The sequence below is a fragment of the Centroberyx gerrardi genome, chromosome 18 (assembly GCF_048128805.1).
Source record: "Centroberyx gerrardi isolate f3 chromosome 18, fCenGer3.hap1.cur.20231027, whole genome shotgun sequence".
NCBI lineage: Eukaryota > Metazoa > Chordata > Actinopteri > Beryciformes > Berycidae > Centroberyx > Centroberyx gerrardi.
In genome coordinates this window covers 6822998-6839750 of record NC_136014.1, presented here as the reverse complement: position 1 = coordinate 6839750, position 16753 = coordinate 6822998, and the positions used below count along the sequence as shown (strand labels likewise).

General features: G+C 43.7%; 1 protein-coding gene across 1 annotated transcript in view; it reads right to left on the bottom strand.

Moving 5' to 3' along the window:
• Positions 1 to 16753, bottom strand: part of susd6 (sushi domain containing 6) — a 35791-nt gene that overhangs the window by 18595 nt on the left and 443 nt on the right. Inside the window, exon 2 of the mRNA XM_071906997.2 lies at positions 10191 to 10394. Coding sequence (XP_071763098.2) covers positions 10191 to 10353 — 163 coding nt within the window. The 5' untranslated portion in view covers positions 10354 to 10394. The remainder of the gene's footprint in view (positions 1 to 10190; positions 10395 to 16753) is intronic.

Genomic DNA, 16753 nt, shown 5'->3' with positions numbered 1-16753 from the left:
TAGCAACAGCATGGTACTTCGGTGTGTCTTCGGGTTTTATGACACACCCACTTTTCAACGTTCAAATCAAATTCCTCCCAACGTTATGTCCCGCCTGTCTTTCCTGTTTCACTCGGAAATACGTCACGATACGGAAGTTAGATACTCTCGAAATGCCGTTTCATCTCGACTTTAAGCCTCCGTGCCAGCAACCATCCACCCTGCTGAAGTGTCCTTGAGCAAGACACTGAATCCCTACCAGCTCCTGTGTAGGGACTCTACACTCTGACCTCTCTGTGGAGGGGGATCAGTGAAGTATCACACATCCCTTCTTTTTCCCCATGTCTGCTGTCTCTCTCCAATATCTACTAAAGCAGAAATGCCATAAAAATAATCCTGGACAGAACAGACACCGATGATGTTGCCGTTTCTGCTGACCTGGAGTCAGTGAGAGAGAAACCGCTGTACTGCTGTTGCCATATCATCCTCCCCTCCTGTGACAACAAGCAACACAAATGAGGCACGACAGCACATGCGTAGCCCAGCCCTTCCCCTCGGCTCAATGCCAGCTAGTCTATCAGGTCAAGCGGTTTACATTATGTCCTGCCTAAGACTTGCCTGTGTTTGAGTGTGTGCTCTGCGGATAACTTCATTTTGAGGGAGTAGACACCGTTATTGACTCAGAGCCTCTGACGAACCTAAACTAAGTCAACAGGATTGTGTGTGATGCATACAGTATGTGTGTAGGATGCACGGTGCCTCGTGTGTAAGCCGAAGAGCTTGTTTGAACAGGATGCTGCTGTTGACTAACGGTGTGATGAAAAATCAGCCCACACCGTTTCAGTGGGTTTGAAAACACAGATCAAAGGAGACGAGAGTGGAGGAGAAAACAAGTACAGATCCTGCACAGGCCCACGGCGCGTGTGTCAAATTCCACTAGCTGTGGCCACCATAGAGATAAAACAGTAGAGGGGACATGTCATAGAGAATTCCTATTCTGGAATGGGACCATATGGCAGCCATCTTACCTGGGTACACTTCTCAGCTGACTGTATTTGGAATCAATGGTGATAGTGCCTTATGCTGCCATTATAATGTGAAGATTTTTTTATTGAAACATCACTACTACTTTTTATTTAGCTCACTGTGTGCAAGACAACTGTGACTGTCTAAAATGGTACCAAACATGAGCCGTTTTTGTAGTTTGTAGATAAAAATAGCTAAACTATGTCAAGTAATTAAGTTTTCAATCATAAAGATTATCTTCTGGAAGTATTTTAATGGTGCATTTACTTTACAGAAACTATGAATCCTATTTTCAAGAAGACTTTATAATTCTCAGATTTCTTTGGTACTCTAGTTGTATTAAGAGTATATATGAAAATCTGCTTATTTTTAATGTAAAACCCCCAAATGATCTTTTGTTGTAGCAATAGACAGATGTTGGCAGCAATTAAATATCACCAACACTGAAACACACCTAACAATACACCCAGATAAAATATACAATAAAAGGCAAATGTAATGCCATTAAGTGGTTAGTGTGACAACTCTAAGCCAATTTAAGCAGGTAATAATGGCCATAGGCCCTCACATTTTTTTTTTTAAACTTTGTTGGCATGCCATCTTAGCCTAGCCTACTAATCAGGACAACAGTGGTTGCTTCCCGTAGCCATTGTAGTCATGGGCGTAGGAAGCAGTTGGCCATTGGGGGGGGGGACAGATTTGACTACTGGGGTCCGGGGGCATGCTCCGCAGGAGGAAAATTTTTCAAAAAACAGCTCTGCAATACTCATTTCTAGTAACTTTTAAAAAGGCTATCTGAAAATAAAGAAAGAATGACTCAGGTGTATGTGTTGGTTACAGCAGGCTTTCAGCCAATCTATCTAGTTTCGCATTAATAATAATGCAATAACAATAATAATAATTTCCATCTTCGAATTACAGTGTTTTATGTAGTTGTATTTTCCTTCCAACTAACTGCACTGATATTATCTGGTTTCTAGTCATTTAGTTTTTGCGGTGCACTGGTCCTTTTTAAGAGCCAAGTGTGTTTTTTCTCCAAGCCCTGCTACAACACTGACTGGCTTTAGCTTAAAAAAATATGTTAATTATAAAGTACATACAAAAAGCCAGCACAGTACCTGTTGCATTACGGTAGGATAATGAGCCATGCAAAGAAACGTTTCAGACAAGATGCAAGCCATCCAATATAGTGAAGAATTAAGTTTAAGTTTAGCTGCAAAACAACTAGGCCTAACCTACCTTGCCATTTTAAAAATCAGCACAGATGAAAATATAGTGCTGTAATAATATCAGAGAAAGATTACATACTTACAAGCATACAGGACACTGAGGCAAATAGACAAAGTATTGTCTTTACATAACTGACGGACAGATGTCTGTGCTTTTTGGAAGCAGTGGCAACAAAGCTATTGACCTTTTGTTGTTGACAGTCATGAAAACTAGCTTTATATAACTTTTTACACATTTATTCCTCCTTGGCGCAATATCATAGGTTTCATTTGCTGCACATGCTCTATTTTCCTTTCTCTCTCTATCGGCACCTGACCAGTAGTGTTGATTGGACATCTTGCCGTTTGATTACCATGAATTATGATTGACACTTTAACGGTCCTGTGCTCGCTGACTGCTCTGCTCCATCAGATCAAGTGAAGAGGCATCACTCTGCTCACAATATAAATGTATTTATTTTTTCTACACAGTTAATATCATTCCATTGTCGGTTTGCCCATTCTGATGCAGGCCTTTGCATCAGAATGTAAGCCACTATATTCTTTACAATCTGCCTTTGCGGGCCAAAACGTCAGTGGAATGATTTTAATATTGCAGAACAGAACACGTTATTACAAGATATTTAATTTAGGGCCAGAGTGAGACCTCTTCACATGATCTATGCAGCTTTGTTTTTGGCTGCAGTTTGGAGCGCTGCCTTGGCTGCTGTCTGCTCCTCACCGATATAAAGCCCTATCAAGTCTATTTCTTGTGGCGCACTTTTTTCATATGGAGATACTTCATTCAACTTCATTCCACATTGCACGAAGTCAAAGGCTTTTCAAAATAAAAGTCCCGCGGTTGATTTTTCAATGCGGAGGCAAAATAACACAATGTCGTGGTTTATTTTTTGAGGGGGACATTTTAAACATCTTTTAATATTGGAGGGGACATGTCCCCTCTGTCCCCCGTGCTTCCTACGCCCATGGTTGTAGTTACAGGTAAACTGGACCCAGGTAAGACAGTGGACGATTATCCCACGCTTAATGACGTAATGTCACCTCTACTGTTTTATCTCTATGGCGGCCACACTGATCCGTTGGAAAACGGACAGAATTGTTGACGGATAGATTTCTGTCCATTGCGCTGTTTTAGAACGTCAACATGGTGGGGAGGCAGAAATACAGCAGCCTAGCTTCGCTCATAACAGTGCTACTTCATATAAGTTGAATTCACTTGAACACATTGTACTCACATTGGGTTGAAAATAGGAAAGAATGTGTAGTTTGTTCTTTCTCGACATTTACACAACACAACCTGTCAGCTCAGCGGCTCAGATTAAACTGTCTGCTTGTCATTTGATTGTGCGTTTGTTTGATGTCGCCCGGCATCCCGGTTGAGTGGAGTTTTCCGTTTTTAAGCATTGTGATTGGCCCGAAGGTCCAAACACCGCCCAGCCGGAAAACTTTGGTCCTAAAACGAACCGAGCCAGTAGTTTAAGCTCCTATAGCAAGTACAACCACCGGTACTGCTCTGTATTTATTTTTTCAGAACCGGAACACGCGTTAAGTCGTCAAATTCACTCCCGGAAAGGCGTATCGGTGCGTTCCGGCCCATTCCTCTGTCAAGAGACTCGGGCCATCTCTTAGTCAGAGACACCCTCTAGAGGACATCTCACGAAGCGACATCTCACTAAGCGTTACCTGACTGACTGACTGACTGACTGACTGCCTGACCTGAATTTGCCGTGTGATGCCCTCGGCTGCGCCGTGGGGAAAAAGAAGTCGAGACGGAAGAAAATGGCAGAAAGGACAGAAAGATTGAAGAAAGAAAGCCAGAAAGTCGGAAAGGACAGAAAGACTGAAGAAAGAAAGCCAGAAAGTCAGATAGAATGTCAGACAGAAAGATGGTCGGAAAGACGGGACAGAAAGAAGGAAAGAGCAAAAGAAAGAATGAAAGAAAGAAATAATGAAAGAGCGAAAGAAATAAAGAACAGAGGCAAGAGTGACAGAAGACAGAAGAGACTGGGGGATATATTTAGCAGCTCATTAGTCAGAGATGTCCTCTACTCAGCAGGCTGGTCCCTCAGATGAGGCCCTTTGGAAATCATTATGACTGCCTGCCACAGACAACCACACGTTTCACTGGAAAACAATTTACAAACTGCCTCTCCTCACCCCGCCCTTTATGCCGCTCCGCAAAAACACTCAGGTTATGGACAGAAGACCTAAAAGTAAGATTACAACTTGGCAAAGCAACAAGATGTGTGTTTACCACTCATAATTGCAAAGGTTCTGACACAAAGTCCGTCGCGTTATCACGAGAATCAACCGGGAAGTTAAATGCAGCTTGGTTATAAATGCAGCTCCATGTATCTCACCCTGGGCTTCCCGTAAATGCCCTTCCATCACATTTGACCGTTGGTGCGCCTGGTGCTACTTGCGCCACTGCTTCCTGCTCTGACATTCATTAACCTAACTATACAGCATCTGTCATCAGCGGAGGGCCCACACACACACACTACTAAGACAGATTACAAGGAGGTGGTCACCACAACACACACAACAAACTGCAACCGAAAAAACACACATCAGGAAAATAATCTGAATAAAGAAACCCCCGCCTCCCTGATAAATAGATGTCAAGCAAAAATATGAAAATGACATCGTTATGATTAGCTTACAGCTGGCTAGATTAGTGGCGGTGGGTGGGGTGGCAGCTCGACGTGGCCAACAATCATCCCTGCCGTTTGGGATCTACTGAAAGTAATGGAACTGTCTGGTCAAAGTGAATGAAATGGTCTCGTGTCGTCTGTCTGCACTGCAGTATCCGTTTCCATGGAGTGCTTCTTTGTCTGGCAAGGCGCTTAAAGTTTCCCTTCAGGGCTTGATTGGGTGGGAGAGCCGTTAAATGGCACGGGGTGAGAGCAGAGAGTGGTGGCTGAAGTGATAAACACACAGGTAATGGAAGAGAAAGACTGATGGTTTGTGCGACCAGACTGCTGCTAATGGTCTCTGGTCTCACCTGGCTAATGGCTGGGAGCTTGGAGGGGAGAGAGAGAGAGAGAGAAAGGGGAGACATTATAGAAAAGGAGCTGTGCTGTGCTTGATGTACGCACACGCACACACACACACACACACACACACACAGACACAGTCAGTTAGCAGTCCTAATTGCAGACTGGTGATCTAGTGGAGCTGCAGCTTGCTGTGGTTTGGCCTGTGGCATCCGACACCCCCCTAAAAGCCCTCTTTGTTCTCACGTTTCAGAAAGGAGCCAGCGGCCAGCATATTGCTTTACTCCTTCTGCCTGCCTGCAAACTGCCTTGCTAACCGGTCTTCAGGGGACTATTTTGAACAGTTAATTGTATGGGAGCCATTGTTTCCCCCCCCTCTCACGCTGTATTGTTTGCAAACCCAGCCTATCAAGCAAACTTTCTGTGAGGGCTGGTAACCAAGAGTGTGCAGGCGGAATCACATCGAGTGTGGCTTTTTTCTACGCCTGCCTCTTTGCTTTGCTACAGAAAGCAACAACTTTCAAAGACTGCAGTTGTTTGAAGATGCCAGAAGTAGGGCATGGTTCGTTTTGACATTTTCCTCTGTGGTCAGAGCAATGACGCTATGCTAGCCACTAGAGCCTAGTCTGTTATTACAGAGAAAAAGGGAGTTGTCGAGCCTTTTTCTTTTGCAATTCAACTTTCGAGAAAACGTCTGCACATCCCCTGGTTAGTCATACACATCAAGACAAGTATTGCCAAAACAAAGGGATGAGTCTGTGCAATAGCCACTGAGCGTTCTTCATTGGACTGAGAAAAATGTATTCAAGTCAAGCCAAGAATGGACAACAATCGATTGCCAAAACAACTAATCTCAGAGGAAATCAGGAAGGCAGTTCTCCGCTCTTTCCCTTTCACTCACTGCTCTTTCTTCTGTACGTAGTGACTTCACTTTTTCTTCTGGGCCTGAAGGAAGCCATTTCCCGTTCTCACACGAGAACATACATAAACGTCACCGCCATACAGAGCACACAGCAGGCCTGTTTGTGGGAGACTTCTGGCCCTCGCTGCCATTTTCCTGTACAGCTTTTCTTCAACTTCAGAGGACTGTGGGATTCAGAGGGCAATGTTTATCTATTTGACTGCACCTACGTGGATCACGGCCCCAAGCCACTTTGCCTTCTGTCATATAATGCTGTTACAGTAGATACATGGCATGTGATCGTATGAATAGGCCCTTTGGCGTCCAAGTTCCCATCCTCACTCTTCTCAGTTCTGACTCACCGTCTAGGCCCACTTCCTCTGGAACAAAATACAGACAATGGCTCCACTGAAGCCACATTAAGAAAAAAGGGAACTCACACCTCCGTCACTGCACGTTTATGCTATTATTGTGAGGAAGTGACTCTTTTTGTTTAGAACTGAGCTTTATGTAGTTTACAAAAGGTGCCTTAGCAGGATGTCATCAGATGGCCTCAGAAAAGCCTGGGAACAAGCGGTATTTGCACTGCGCCCTCAAAATCCTCCAGACTGTTGGCATTTATCTTTTTCATACACAAAACCAATGAGCTGCTTCGCTGCTGTGTTTGTTTACTGGCACCCTACTTGAATGAACAGGATATTTTGTTTAGCTTGTTGCTACTTTTGGAAGAATGTCCTGAAACTATGCAATCATACACAGATTTAAGGGAGCCGTTTACGTTAGCTTAGCAGATTAGCTGTTGGCAGCAGAACGAGAGACAAAAAAAAAATAATAATGGCATGACTTAGTTTTTGATTGGTTACATTCTCAAAATACCTTACTCCATTGTTCCAGTGCAAACAGTGTAGGCCTAATGAGTAGAGAGGACAGCTTTTTCATATATCACAAACTCTGGCTTTCACATGACGTGAAAAAATGCCATTCTGACCTTTCGACTAAGAACACAAGCCACCAATGAGGAAGCTTCAAGCTTTCCCTTCCCGTGTGAAAGGGAGCGAAAGTGGGAGCGAAGAGTACCTCAACCTACGGTGTCTGTCATCCACTAGCTTCATCTTATTCCTTGTCACTCAAAAGCCCTAAATCCCTAAAATAATAATCTCTACAAAAGACCAAAAGTGACACATCAAAAACGAGACGAAATACAAAGAAATGCAGCAGTCGTTTGATTCTGCTATGTGCTGTACGCTGGTCTCTGGTGTTTAGGGCTTTTGTTCTAGTATGCAAATACTGTACATTATTTCTTAGTATCCATTTCTATTCATACCACACACTGGTATTTGTATGGGTCTGGAATAAGCCTGTCAGCAGTGATGACATTTCATATTCATGAAAATTTCCAGCGCAATCTCCATCCCTGGTATACGTCAAGGGATTACCTAAGTGAATTATGTATGGAGGGACATGAGGAGTGGCGTGGGAGAGTGAGAGAGAGAGACAGCAAGTAAGAGAGAGAGAAAATCAAAATGAGGGCTTGGGCTAGTGGACAGAACAATCATTACTACCCCAGGAAGATGATGACTTATGAAAAAAAAGAAGGCTGGAAAATAAGCATCAGTCCCTTATTTTCATGATAATCTGTCATCGGAGATTTCGTTTCATCCTTTTGGTAGAATTTTCATATCATACATATTTTTTCATTCACCCACAGGATCATAATTTATGCCGACATTCATATATTTTCATCTTTTTCATTCATATATTTCTCCATAATGCATTCTAGTATTCCAGTGGTCGGTTGTGTTATATTTAAATACACCGCATTTGCGTTATTCTTATTCATATTCTATTTTCTTGGCTCTATCCTATCCAATTTCCCCTTAGGGACAATTAAAGTTTTATCTCATCTTATGTGATCAGGACCCCAAAAAAGCAAGAAAATGCCAATCTTCCATTCAAAGGGGAGTTGTAAAAAAACCTTATACCTTTTCTCTTTAGCTCTTATTTCTTTCCCTAACACTTCTCCATCACACATGATCTTTTTAAGGACACATGAATATTCGTTGCTGGCGTGTCTCTGACCCTTCCACTTCTTAATATTAGTTGCTTGTAATACTGGCAAATTGAAGAATAGTCCAGTCTCACTGCAACACAGTTTTAAAAAGGGGGTTTGGATGTACTGAAAAGCCGTTTGTGAAATATCTGTCTACCGCAACCTCCCAGAGATGTCATAGCGCTGTCACTACCGCATGTGTAAGGCACCCATCGTGAATGGATGGGCATTAGTTGGTGCAGTAGAATACTGCACACAATTCATATTTTTGGTATATTCTCATATTGTACATATTTTTTCCATGTTTTTTTCATCGTCTCAAGTAGTTCTACTGCTGCCCTTTTACACATACTTGAGTAATACTTGAGTCATTACCTTTTCATAATTTCATTCGAACATGTTCTAGTGTTTAAATTGTCAGTTGTGATATGTTTACACAACCCTTTTTTTTGCCATTTTCCTAATTATATTCTATCTTCCTTGCTGTATTATTTACTGCTGAAACGGCCCCATGGGGATCATTAACATTTCATCTTATCTGACAATTTGCTTGAGAGTTGGATAGAAACACAGCTGCTGATATACAGTATCCGATGCCACCACTGCCTTCCTATCTGTACTGTATGTGTGTGTAGGCAGGACCGGAAACACAGGCAGGGCATACACAATTGGGCGTATATGAGGCGTAACATCCACACATACATACAGTGTGTGAGGTAAACAGAGAGACAGACTGACACACATATCTACACACACATATACACAGAGCACGTGGCCAGGCAGCTGAGGACATTTTCCTAGGCAGTGTGTGTGTGTGTGTGTGTGTGTTGGACAGAGAGAACGTGAGCGTGATACCAGCCCCTCTGGGCTCTACATGAATCATGCGAGTTACATAAGAAGAAGAGAGACGATACACTTGGGATCAGGCAGCGGTGCCCCCACCCGACCAGCCCTCCCTCCATCTCTCTCTCTCTCCACCTCTTTCTATTCCTTCTGTTCCTGTTTTTCACATACACATATTTATTTAAACATTATTTGAGGCTGCATTAAAAAAAAAAAAAAAAAAAAAAAAGAAATCAATTAAAGCTTTAAAAACATCCTTGGGCCTGGAACATCACTACACACAGTCACTCAGTCAGTCACACACACACACACACACACACAGTCCGCCTGCTCTCTGTGGCAAGGACATCTGGCAGCTTTCACAAGCTGGCTGTGTGTGGGGAGAGTGTGCGTGTGGGTAGAGCGTGTGTGTGTGTGTGTGTGTGTGTGTGTGGGGGGGGGGGGTTGTGTGTGTATGTGGGGGAGGGGACTGGAACGTTGGAGGACTGGAGTGAAAGGAAAGCTGGCACAAGCGAAGGGGTTCAGAGAGTACACACCACCAGTGTTGTATTCCTTTTGAAAGAAACAAAGGACACAAGCCCCGGGGCCTGTAGTGCTTGATAAATACCTTTTACCTGTGGTGACTTTAAATCCCAAGTGTGAACCAGATTTCCCCTTGCTGGACTACACTGAATTCAATTTAAAAACCCGATACTTCATATTCCGAGATAACCTGAGATCTGAGGCGGAGAGATAAAACCTGATCTGAGGGTCTGTGTGCAGTAATAACCAAAGCTGGCTAGCCGTGCTAAAAGCTCTCAGAGGACGCTAAATGTCATGGCTGATTAAAACCTTATGACAGCAACGTGACCGCAGACACCATCGTCTCTCTGTTTGACTCGACAGCGCAGGGAAACTGTTGTGACTCATTAGGGCAGTGAATGGACTCACAGGGTGGGTGGGATTGAGCTCTGAGCCGCGCTCGGAAGCAAAGCAACCTGACCGGCCCAAGGGTAAAGGAAGCCAATTTAATCTAACCGACCTGCAAGACGAGGGGAAAATAACCTCAATCAATTCACAAGAGACGGGCAAAGATGGAGGGTTAGTCGATGTGTGTCGTGTGCGTGTGAGAGAGAGAGAGAGAGGAAGAGAGAGAGTGAGTGAGTGAGTGTGTGTGTGTGTCTTACCTGATGCGTGACCATGAGGGAGCAGGGTGAGGAGGAGGAGGAGTGCGGAGGCAGCCAGCCTGTGGGCTAGAGAGGAGGAGGAAGAGGAAGAAGAGGAGGAGAAGGAGGAGGAAGAGGAGGAGGACGGGGCTCTCGTCTGAAATGCTACCATTCCATCGCACATCTTTTCCTCCGACGACCGGCGCGAGTCCTCTACGGCTTAACCTGTCCGGGCCACACAGAGGAGGGGATGGAGAGGGAGGGGGGGGGGGGGGAGAGAGGGAGGACGTGGATTACTATCAACATTCAGCAAGGATTACGTAACCAAAAGCAACAGAGAGACAGAGGAGGGAATAAAGAGAAAGAGATATGAAGGGTGTAGGAGAGAGAGAGACAGAGTGACAGAGAGAAGGCCAGCTCTGCACATCATGACGTAGCAGCTGGATTACTGTTCTAATGAGTGCATGACTGACTCTGACTGTGTGTGTGTGTGTTTCCGCTTCTCATGCTAGGGTTCAGCAGACAGGACCCTGCTATTTCCCACCACCCCTAAATAACCCCACAGACAGACAGTAAACAAGCTCCCCCTTTCCTTTTCTCTTTATCTCTCTCTCTCTCTCTGTCTCTGTATATCTCTCTTTAACAAACACACATAGCAGCAGTGGCGGCAGCAGCTGGAGGATTCCTCTGATCTCCCCTCGATCCCCACTCTGGCTCTGTCACAACATCTGACTAAATAAACCAGCCATTACGCTCTGCTGTGAATGATGTAACGGGCAAACAGATTCCCACTGCTGATGAGGTAGCGGCATTAGACAGAGAGAGAGCGAAAGTGTGTGACAGAGACACAGAATGCAAAACAAAACAGTGATTGCAGTGCAACTTTTTGCAGAAACCCGACAGGCAACGGTGCCCAGGATGTTGTCTTATCATTGCACCTTTAATCACATAGAACATCTTTTGAATATAAATAACATTTCAATAAGTTTTTGACACTTACACCGCTCCCTGTTGTTCGGATACTGAACCTCAAAAATGATCTCGTGGAGATCACATGGAAAAGTTTATATCCCACATAACCTGAGCTGCTGTTTTATCCCTTGCACACCTTGTTACTGACTGTGTATAATGTTGTTGTTACATGAATCTGAAGCTTTTTCTACTGTTGTAACAGGCTCTGCAAAACATCTGAAATATAAATGTAAAGTCAAACGCTAGGTTCCCAGAACAGCTGGATGACAGCAGAAAGCAGTGGAGAGCAGATGATGGGTTACTGTTAGACACCTTGAAAAGCACCAGCAGGATGAAAAACACAGTCCTACGCGAACTGACATTAACACACACACACACACACACACCAACTCCTCTCTCCAGAATAACAACCAAGCTAACTTCCTAAAAGCAATTGTTGGTTGATGGGGGGGGGGGGGGGGGGGACAACGAGACATACACCATCATTACATAAATGAGATCCAGGTGCACGCAGGCCTGGTCGTGTAGCTACAGAGAGATTGGGATGAATTAGTCAGTAGCAGTAGCTGGGCTTGGTGGGAGACTGGCTGGCAGGCAGGCAGGCAGCATATCCTCAGGAGAGGGCAGAGGGCCCATTACAGTTACAAAAGGCTGCTGAGCTAATGGCTACAGTAATGGCATGGCTGCACTTAGAGAGCCGCGAATTTGATTGCAGATCTGCTGCGTAGCTGTTGCCACTGCCAAAGACGACCCAGGACTACTGCAATGAGACAATGAACTACACACAAGAGTGTTGGGTGAGTTGGGTGATAGTGTACATCCTCCTGTCAACCAATCATCATCAAATGTATCGCTACCCAATGTATTCGTGCTGGGGGATGGGGCAGACAAACACACCCACCAAAAGTGTGCGCGATGTAGGCTTGATGACTTTAAATTGGAATGTTACCTTTAATTGTGCAAGAAAGGGGCACTTTTACATTTTAAATTAAGTTCTCCATGTCAAGAAAACAACTGCTGAACAAGTATCAGGTGGCAATACAATCCCAATGGGAAGCAGTAGCACAAGACACTCAAATGGGACATCATGAGGAAGGCTCTCGGAAATGTTAGCTGTGTTTAGGTACTCTCTGTGCTGGCGGCTCTAAATAACTTGTAAATCCACCTGAGCATATTTTTTGTCCCTGCCTGTGCTTCCCCATTTGAGTGTCGAGCTACATTTTAAATGACAAAAGATCAAGGTAATTTAAATCTGCAAGGGAATTTCCACTGGCAATAGATTCAGTCCATCGCCAATCCCTAATGTGTTTATCCAGTCAGCCAACAAACAAACACAAACAAACACACACACACCAGTGCCCCCTACTGCCTGCCACCTTTCCGACCTCCCGAATAGGAGGGCTGGAGAGGCGTACCTGCATGCAGTGCAGGCCAGTGGGAGAGAGTGACGCAAGCCATTTCTGGCAGAACAGCTTGGGCACTGCATTGTGCCAAAGGGCAGATAGTCAAAAACACAAGCAACGGACCTGCGCCAGCCATCTGATCCATAGACGCTTTCTCATTTCTCCACGCTGGCATCATCGGAGCTTTGCTGCATAGGCCTGGGTTACACCATAAGGCCCTACGTTAACTGATGAGTTCTAGTCAGAAGAAGCTCTTAGCAACAACAAGGACAAAAGTCAAAGGCAGAACAAAATGACACATTGTGTTTTGGTCAAAGGCACTCATTGGGATGTAAATAACCACTTGGAATGGCGTTTATAATGCAGGACTGACCTCCGGAGAGAGCTGAGGGCAGAGTATTGACCGGCCAGGACGTTTGCAAAGTGAAAACTTAAGCAGAATTAGCTTAATTGCTTTCACACAAGAGAGTCTGAGAAAGGAGAAAGCCATTAATTGTGTGTTAAGGTATCCTGCAAAATACAGCATTCCAATTAGCTAGAACAAGATAGCTTGGAGCCTTAAGGGAACTTTTGTTTTTTTGCAGTTTTTTACTGCACTGACTTGTGTTGTTGATGCATTTAATTGATTAATAATGTAGAGGGCAATTTGATTGCAAAAGCACAGAAATAATGGGTTTGACTTAATTCAAGGTTGAATGTCAACTTTCTTACTTTCTCTCTGTATTTTTGTCAGACAGCACCAAATTTGCTGGGCCTGGAACATCAAATTGAGGAGTATGGAACCATTTAAAGCCCCAAGTGAATTAATTTTAGTTTCCTGGAACAAATTTTGTATTGTACCGATACAAGCAAAACCTCTTCTTCCTGCCTGGTATTACACTCACAAATTATTGTGAACTATAATGGCCTTGCTGATTTTAATGTCAAACTTATTTCCAGAAAGATGGATTTGAACAGTGGACTGTGTATATAGATAACCAATGTAACATATGGTTTATTCAAATAGCTATCAGTATTGATACAAAGTTATGTTAAACATTTCACATTCAAGCCATTATGATAGTGTGACTACGTTCAATTATTATATCAGTGGCATTGGAATTGGATAGTTGACAGAACATAATCTTATCAAACTGAATGTACCAACAGAAAGGCAATTGAGCAGAATGCAAAAAAGAGCAGAAAGCATAAGTCACTTAGACCGTTTTTCTTGACTGATAAAATAAAAAGCCTTTAATGACAAGAAACACTTACGCCTATGCAAACAGATGTTGCAAGGACGTCAAACATTACCCCGCTTCACACAAGACTACTTCCTTGTTTCATACTAAATATAGCTCTCTGTGGTTGAGACCTTGTACAAACATCTACATCTGAGCTCTAATTCAACTGTACATTAGCTTCAGAAAACGCAACCTGCAATATGGACAGACTCTATGACTCTAAGTCCTACAAAGATTTAACGTCAGCATCCTGTGGCGCAGTGCTTTATTGGCCACCATAATCAATGTAATCAATTATAACCCAATAAGGAAGTAGCATTCTTTGTCGCCAGGGCATAAAGAGGCAAGACCAGTCATCCAACAAAACTGGCTGTGCCAGTTCCAACTATCATAACTTATGTTCTGGTAGAGCAGTAGGATACACAGTGCAAGACCCCAAGCCCAGCTGATTGCAGCGCTCTGTCAGATTGCACGATCAGCAGGACGGTGGAGAACCACATCCTTATGAGAGCAATACTGCCACTGCCAGAACAAAGCTGCTCTGAAGTTGGCCTAAAAAGCTGTGTTAAAATCACACAGGCAGTGTCATCCCAAATCAGAACATAATGAGGCTGTATTATGTTGATTCACACGTTTGTGAATAGCAACACATCTTTAGCACACTGTAACTTTTTAAAACATGTCCATGTCTTTAGTTAGGCCTATTTTGGGCATACTTTGATGTTATTTCAAGAGATCGGATTTTAGACTGTCTTTCATATTTTGGTAAGAGAGAAGCAACAAGATCCAAAGTAACCCAAGACTCTGAAACAGCAATGTTATTTGTCAATTGTGTAGACCGCGTTTCAACTCGATGCACGGGAAAAGTGGAGGTGCCTTTGACTTGTGGGGGAAAAAAAAAATACACACAACTCTCCACTTCAGACACCAGTCAGCCAACCAGCCAGCCAGCAGGCTGCTACTGCAGTTTCTCAGCTGCCCGGGGCTCCTGGAATGCAAAGGGAGCCAAGGAGAGCAGCAGCGCAGGCATGTGTCCGGGAACAGAGAGCACTCAGTGTGCCAAAGAAACAGCCGAGAGGAGATTTCCACCCGATAGGCCCCAGTGCTGCTGCTGGTGAAGCCCGGCTGGGCCTGTGGAGGGAGCCCTCAGACGGGGCTCTGCACGGCAGCACAGAAAGGACCCTTTGTTACCACGTATTATGTAGTGTTAAGCCCCAAAGCGCCTGAGCATCCCTCTGTACTACCGCAAGCAGAGAGAGGGAGAGAGTGACAGACAGACAGAGAGGAGAAAGAAAGAAGAGAGGAAAAAGCAGAGAGAGAGAGAGAGAAAAGCAGAGAGAGGGGGAAAGGACGAGAGAGAGGAAAGCTGAGAAGAAATACAGAAGAGAGAGAGAGAGCAGAAAGCTGCAGGAGAAGAGGAAGAAAGCAGCGAAAGAGAGCAGAGAGATTAGAATAAAAATGAAAGACAGAAACATTGGCATATGTTATGTTGACAGTGGTGAAAGGTAGGGAGATCTGAGAGTGGGATCGAAGCCAGAAACAATATTGTTATCTTTATTCACAAGATGCTTTCTCTCCGAGCTATGTTGTCAAACAGAACAGCGTCTGAATGCTGGACAGGGAATACAAAAAAAATCTCACTGCAGTTACGCACTGTTTTTTAAACTGAGAACCATTTAGGCAGTACATTGTACATCTATGTTAGTTACAGAGTAAAAACAGTGCAAAACAAGTCAATATTTCTGCACAATGGGAGTCAAATGGGTCATTGTTATGGCTTGATTCAAACCTGGAGGTGGTTTTCTTTGACGACTGGGTTAAAGTCTCACCATCACAAACAATAACTCATACTGAGCAGCAAAATAATCTGCCTCAGAAGGTTTGACATGAAGATCAGATACTATTGCACACTCAAATAATACCTACAACTCATAGGTGTGATAGGATGGGACAACATAAAATATCAGGAAATAAAGGGAGCATGGGGCATCAATTCACTAAACCAAAAGTATGGCAAAGTCCCTGCATCAAATACTATTTGCCACCAAAACTTTGAATCCAACTTTTTTACACTAAATTTCTGGGGACCCAGCAATGACTGATGACAATAACAATATGTAATTTGGTCTATATGATAAGTGAGTAGATATAGCCTACCAAATTATGTGCTTAGAGGGATCATTGGTCGAGGATAGGTTTCTGGCAACTTTTGCTTGATCTTTACTCTCATTTATGATGATAAAAACGTCAAGATCACATTTGGATTCCCCTATCCTAAGCCATGGCAAGTGTCATATCTTGCCCTACCCAACTGACAAGAGAAGACCAAAACTTTTTGTTTGATAGAAAAGCATGGGAATTGGAAACGCTCAATAGAATTCAATGGAAGTGTTGGGAAATAGAGTTTCTGTGGGGGAGAGACCCTCAAAAGTCAATAACACATCACTGCAACCGTTTCAAACTTGGTCAGTTGCCTTCATAGCAGCCTCAACGCAAAGTCACACGCTTCGACACGTGCAACTGTACTGCGAGCTATTTAAACAAAGAGTGCGGTGGGCTGCCAAGACTCTACACACACACACACACACACACACACACACATACAGCGTCGGACAAAAACAGAGAGAAAGCAATGCCAACCCCATGCTAACCGAATAACATAAGTACATATAGCTTTGTTAGAGCTTTGCTTCAGTCTCGTATTATACACCATAGCCTGTCTTTGTTTAACATTCGGACACTGCGCGACAACGTTATCACTTTTCTAACAGTAACGTTAGCGGGCCCATTGCAACGTTGTAACCATTATAGCTCATGTGACGACAACGTAACAATACTGTAACAATACGGCAGTGTAGACTCGGCTAGACCAGCTACTCTCACCGGTTTTAAGTTTTAGTGAATCTTTAAGTACAACCTACTGGCAAGAACGGACATGTCCTCTGATAGAAACTTATGGTTTGATGATATTCAATCTCTTAGACCT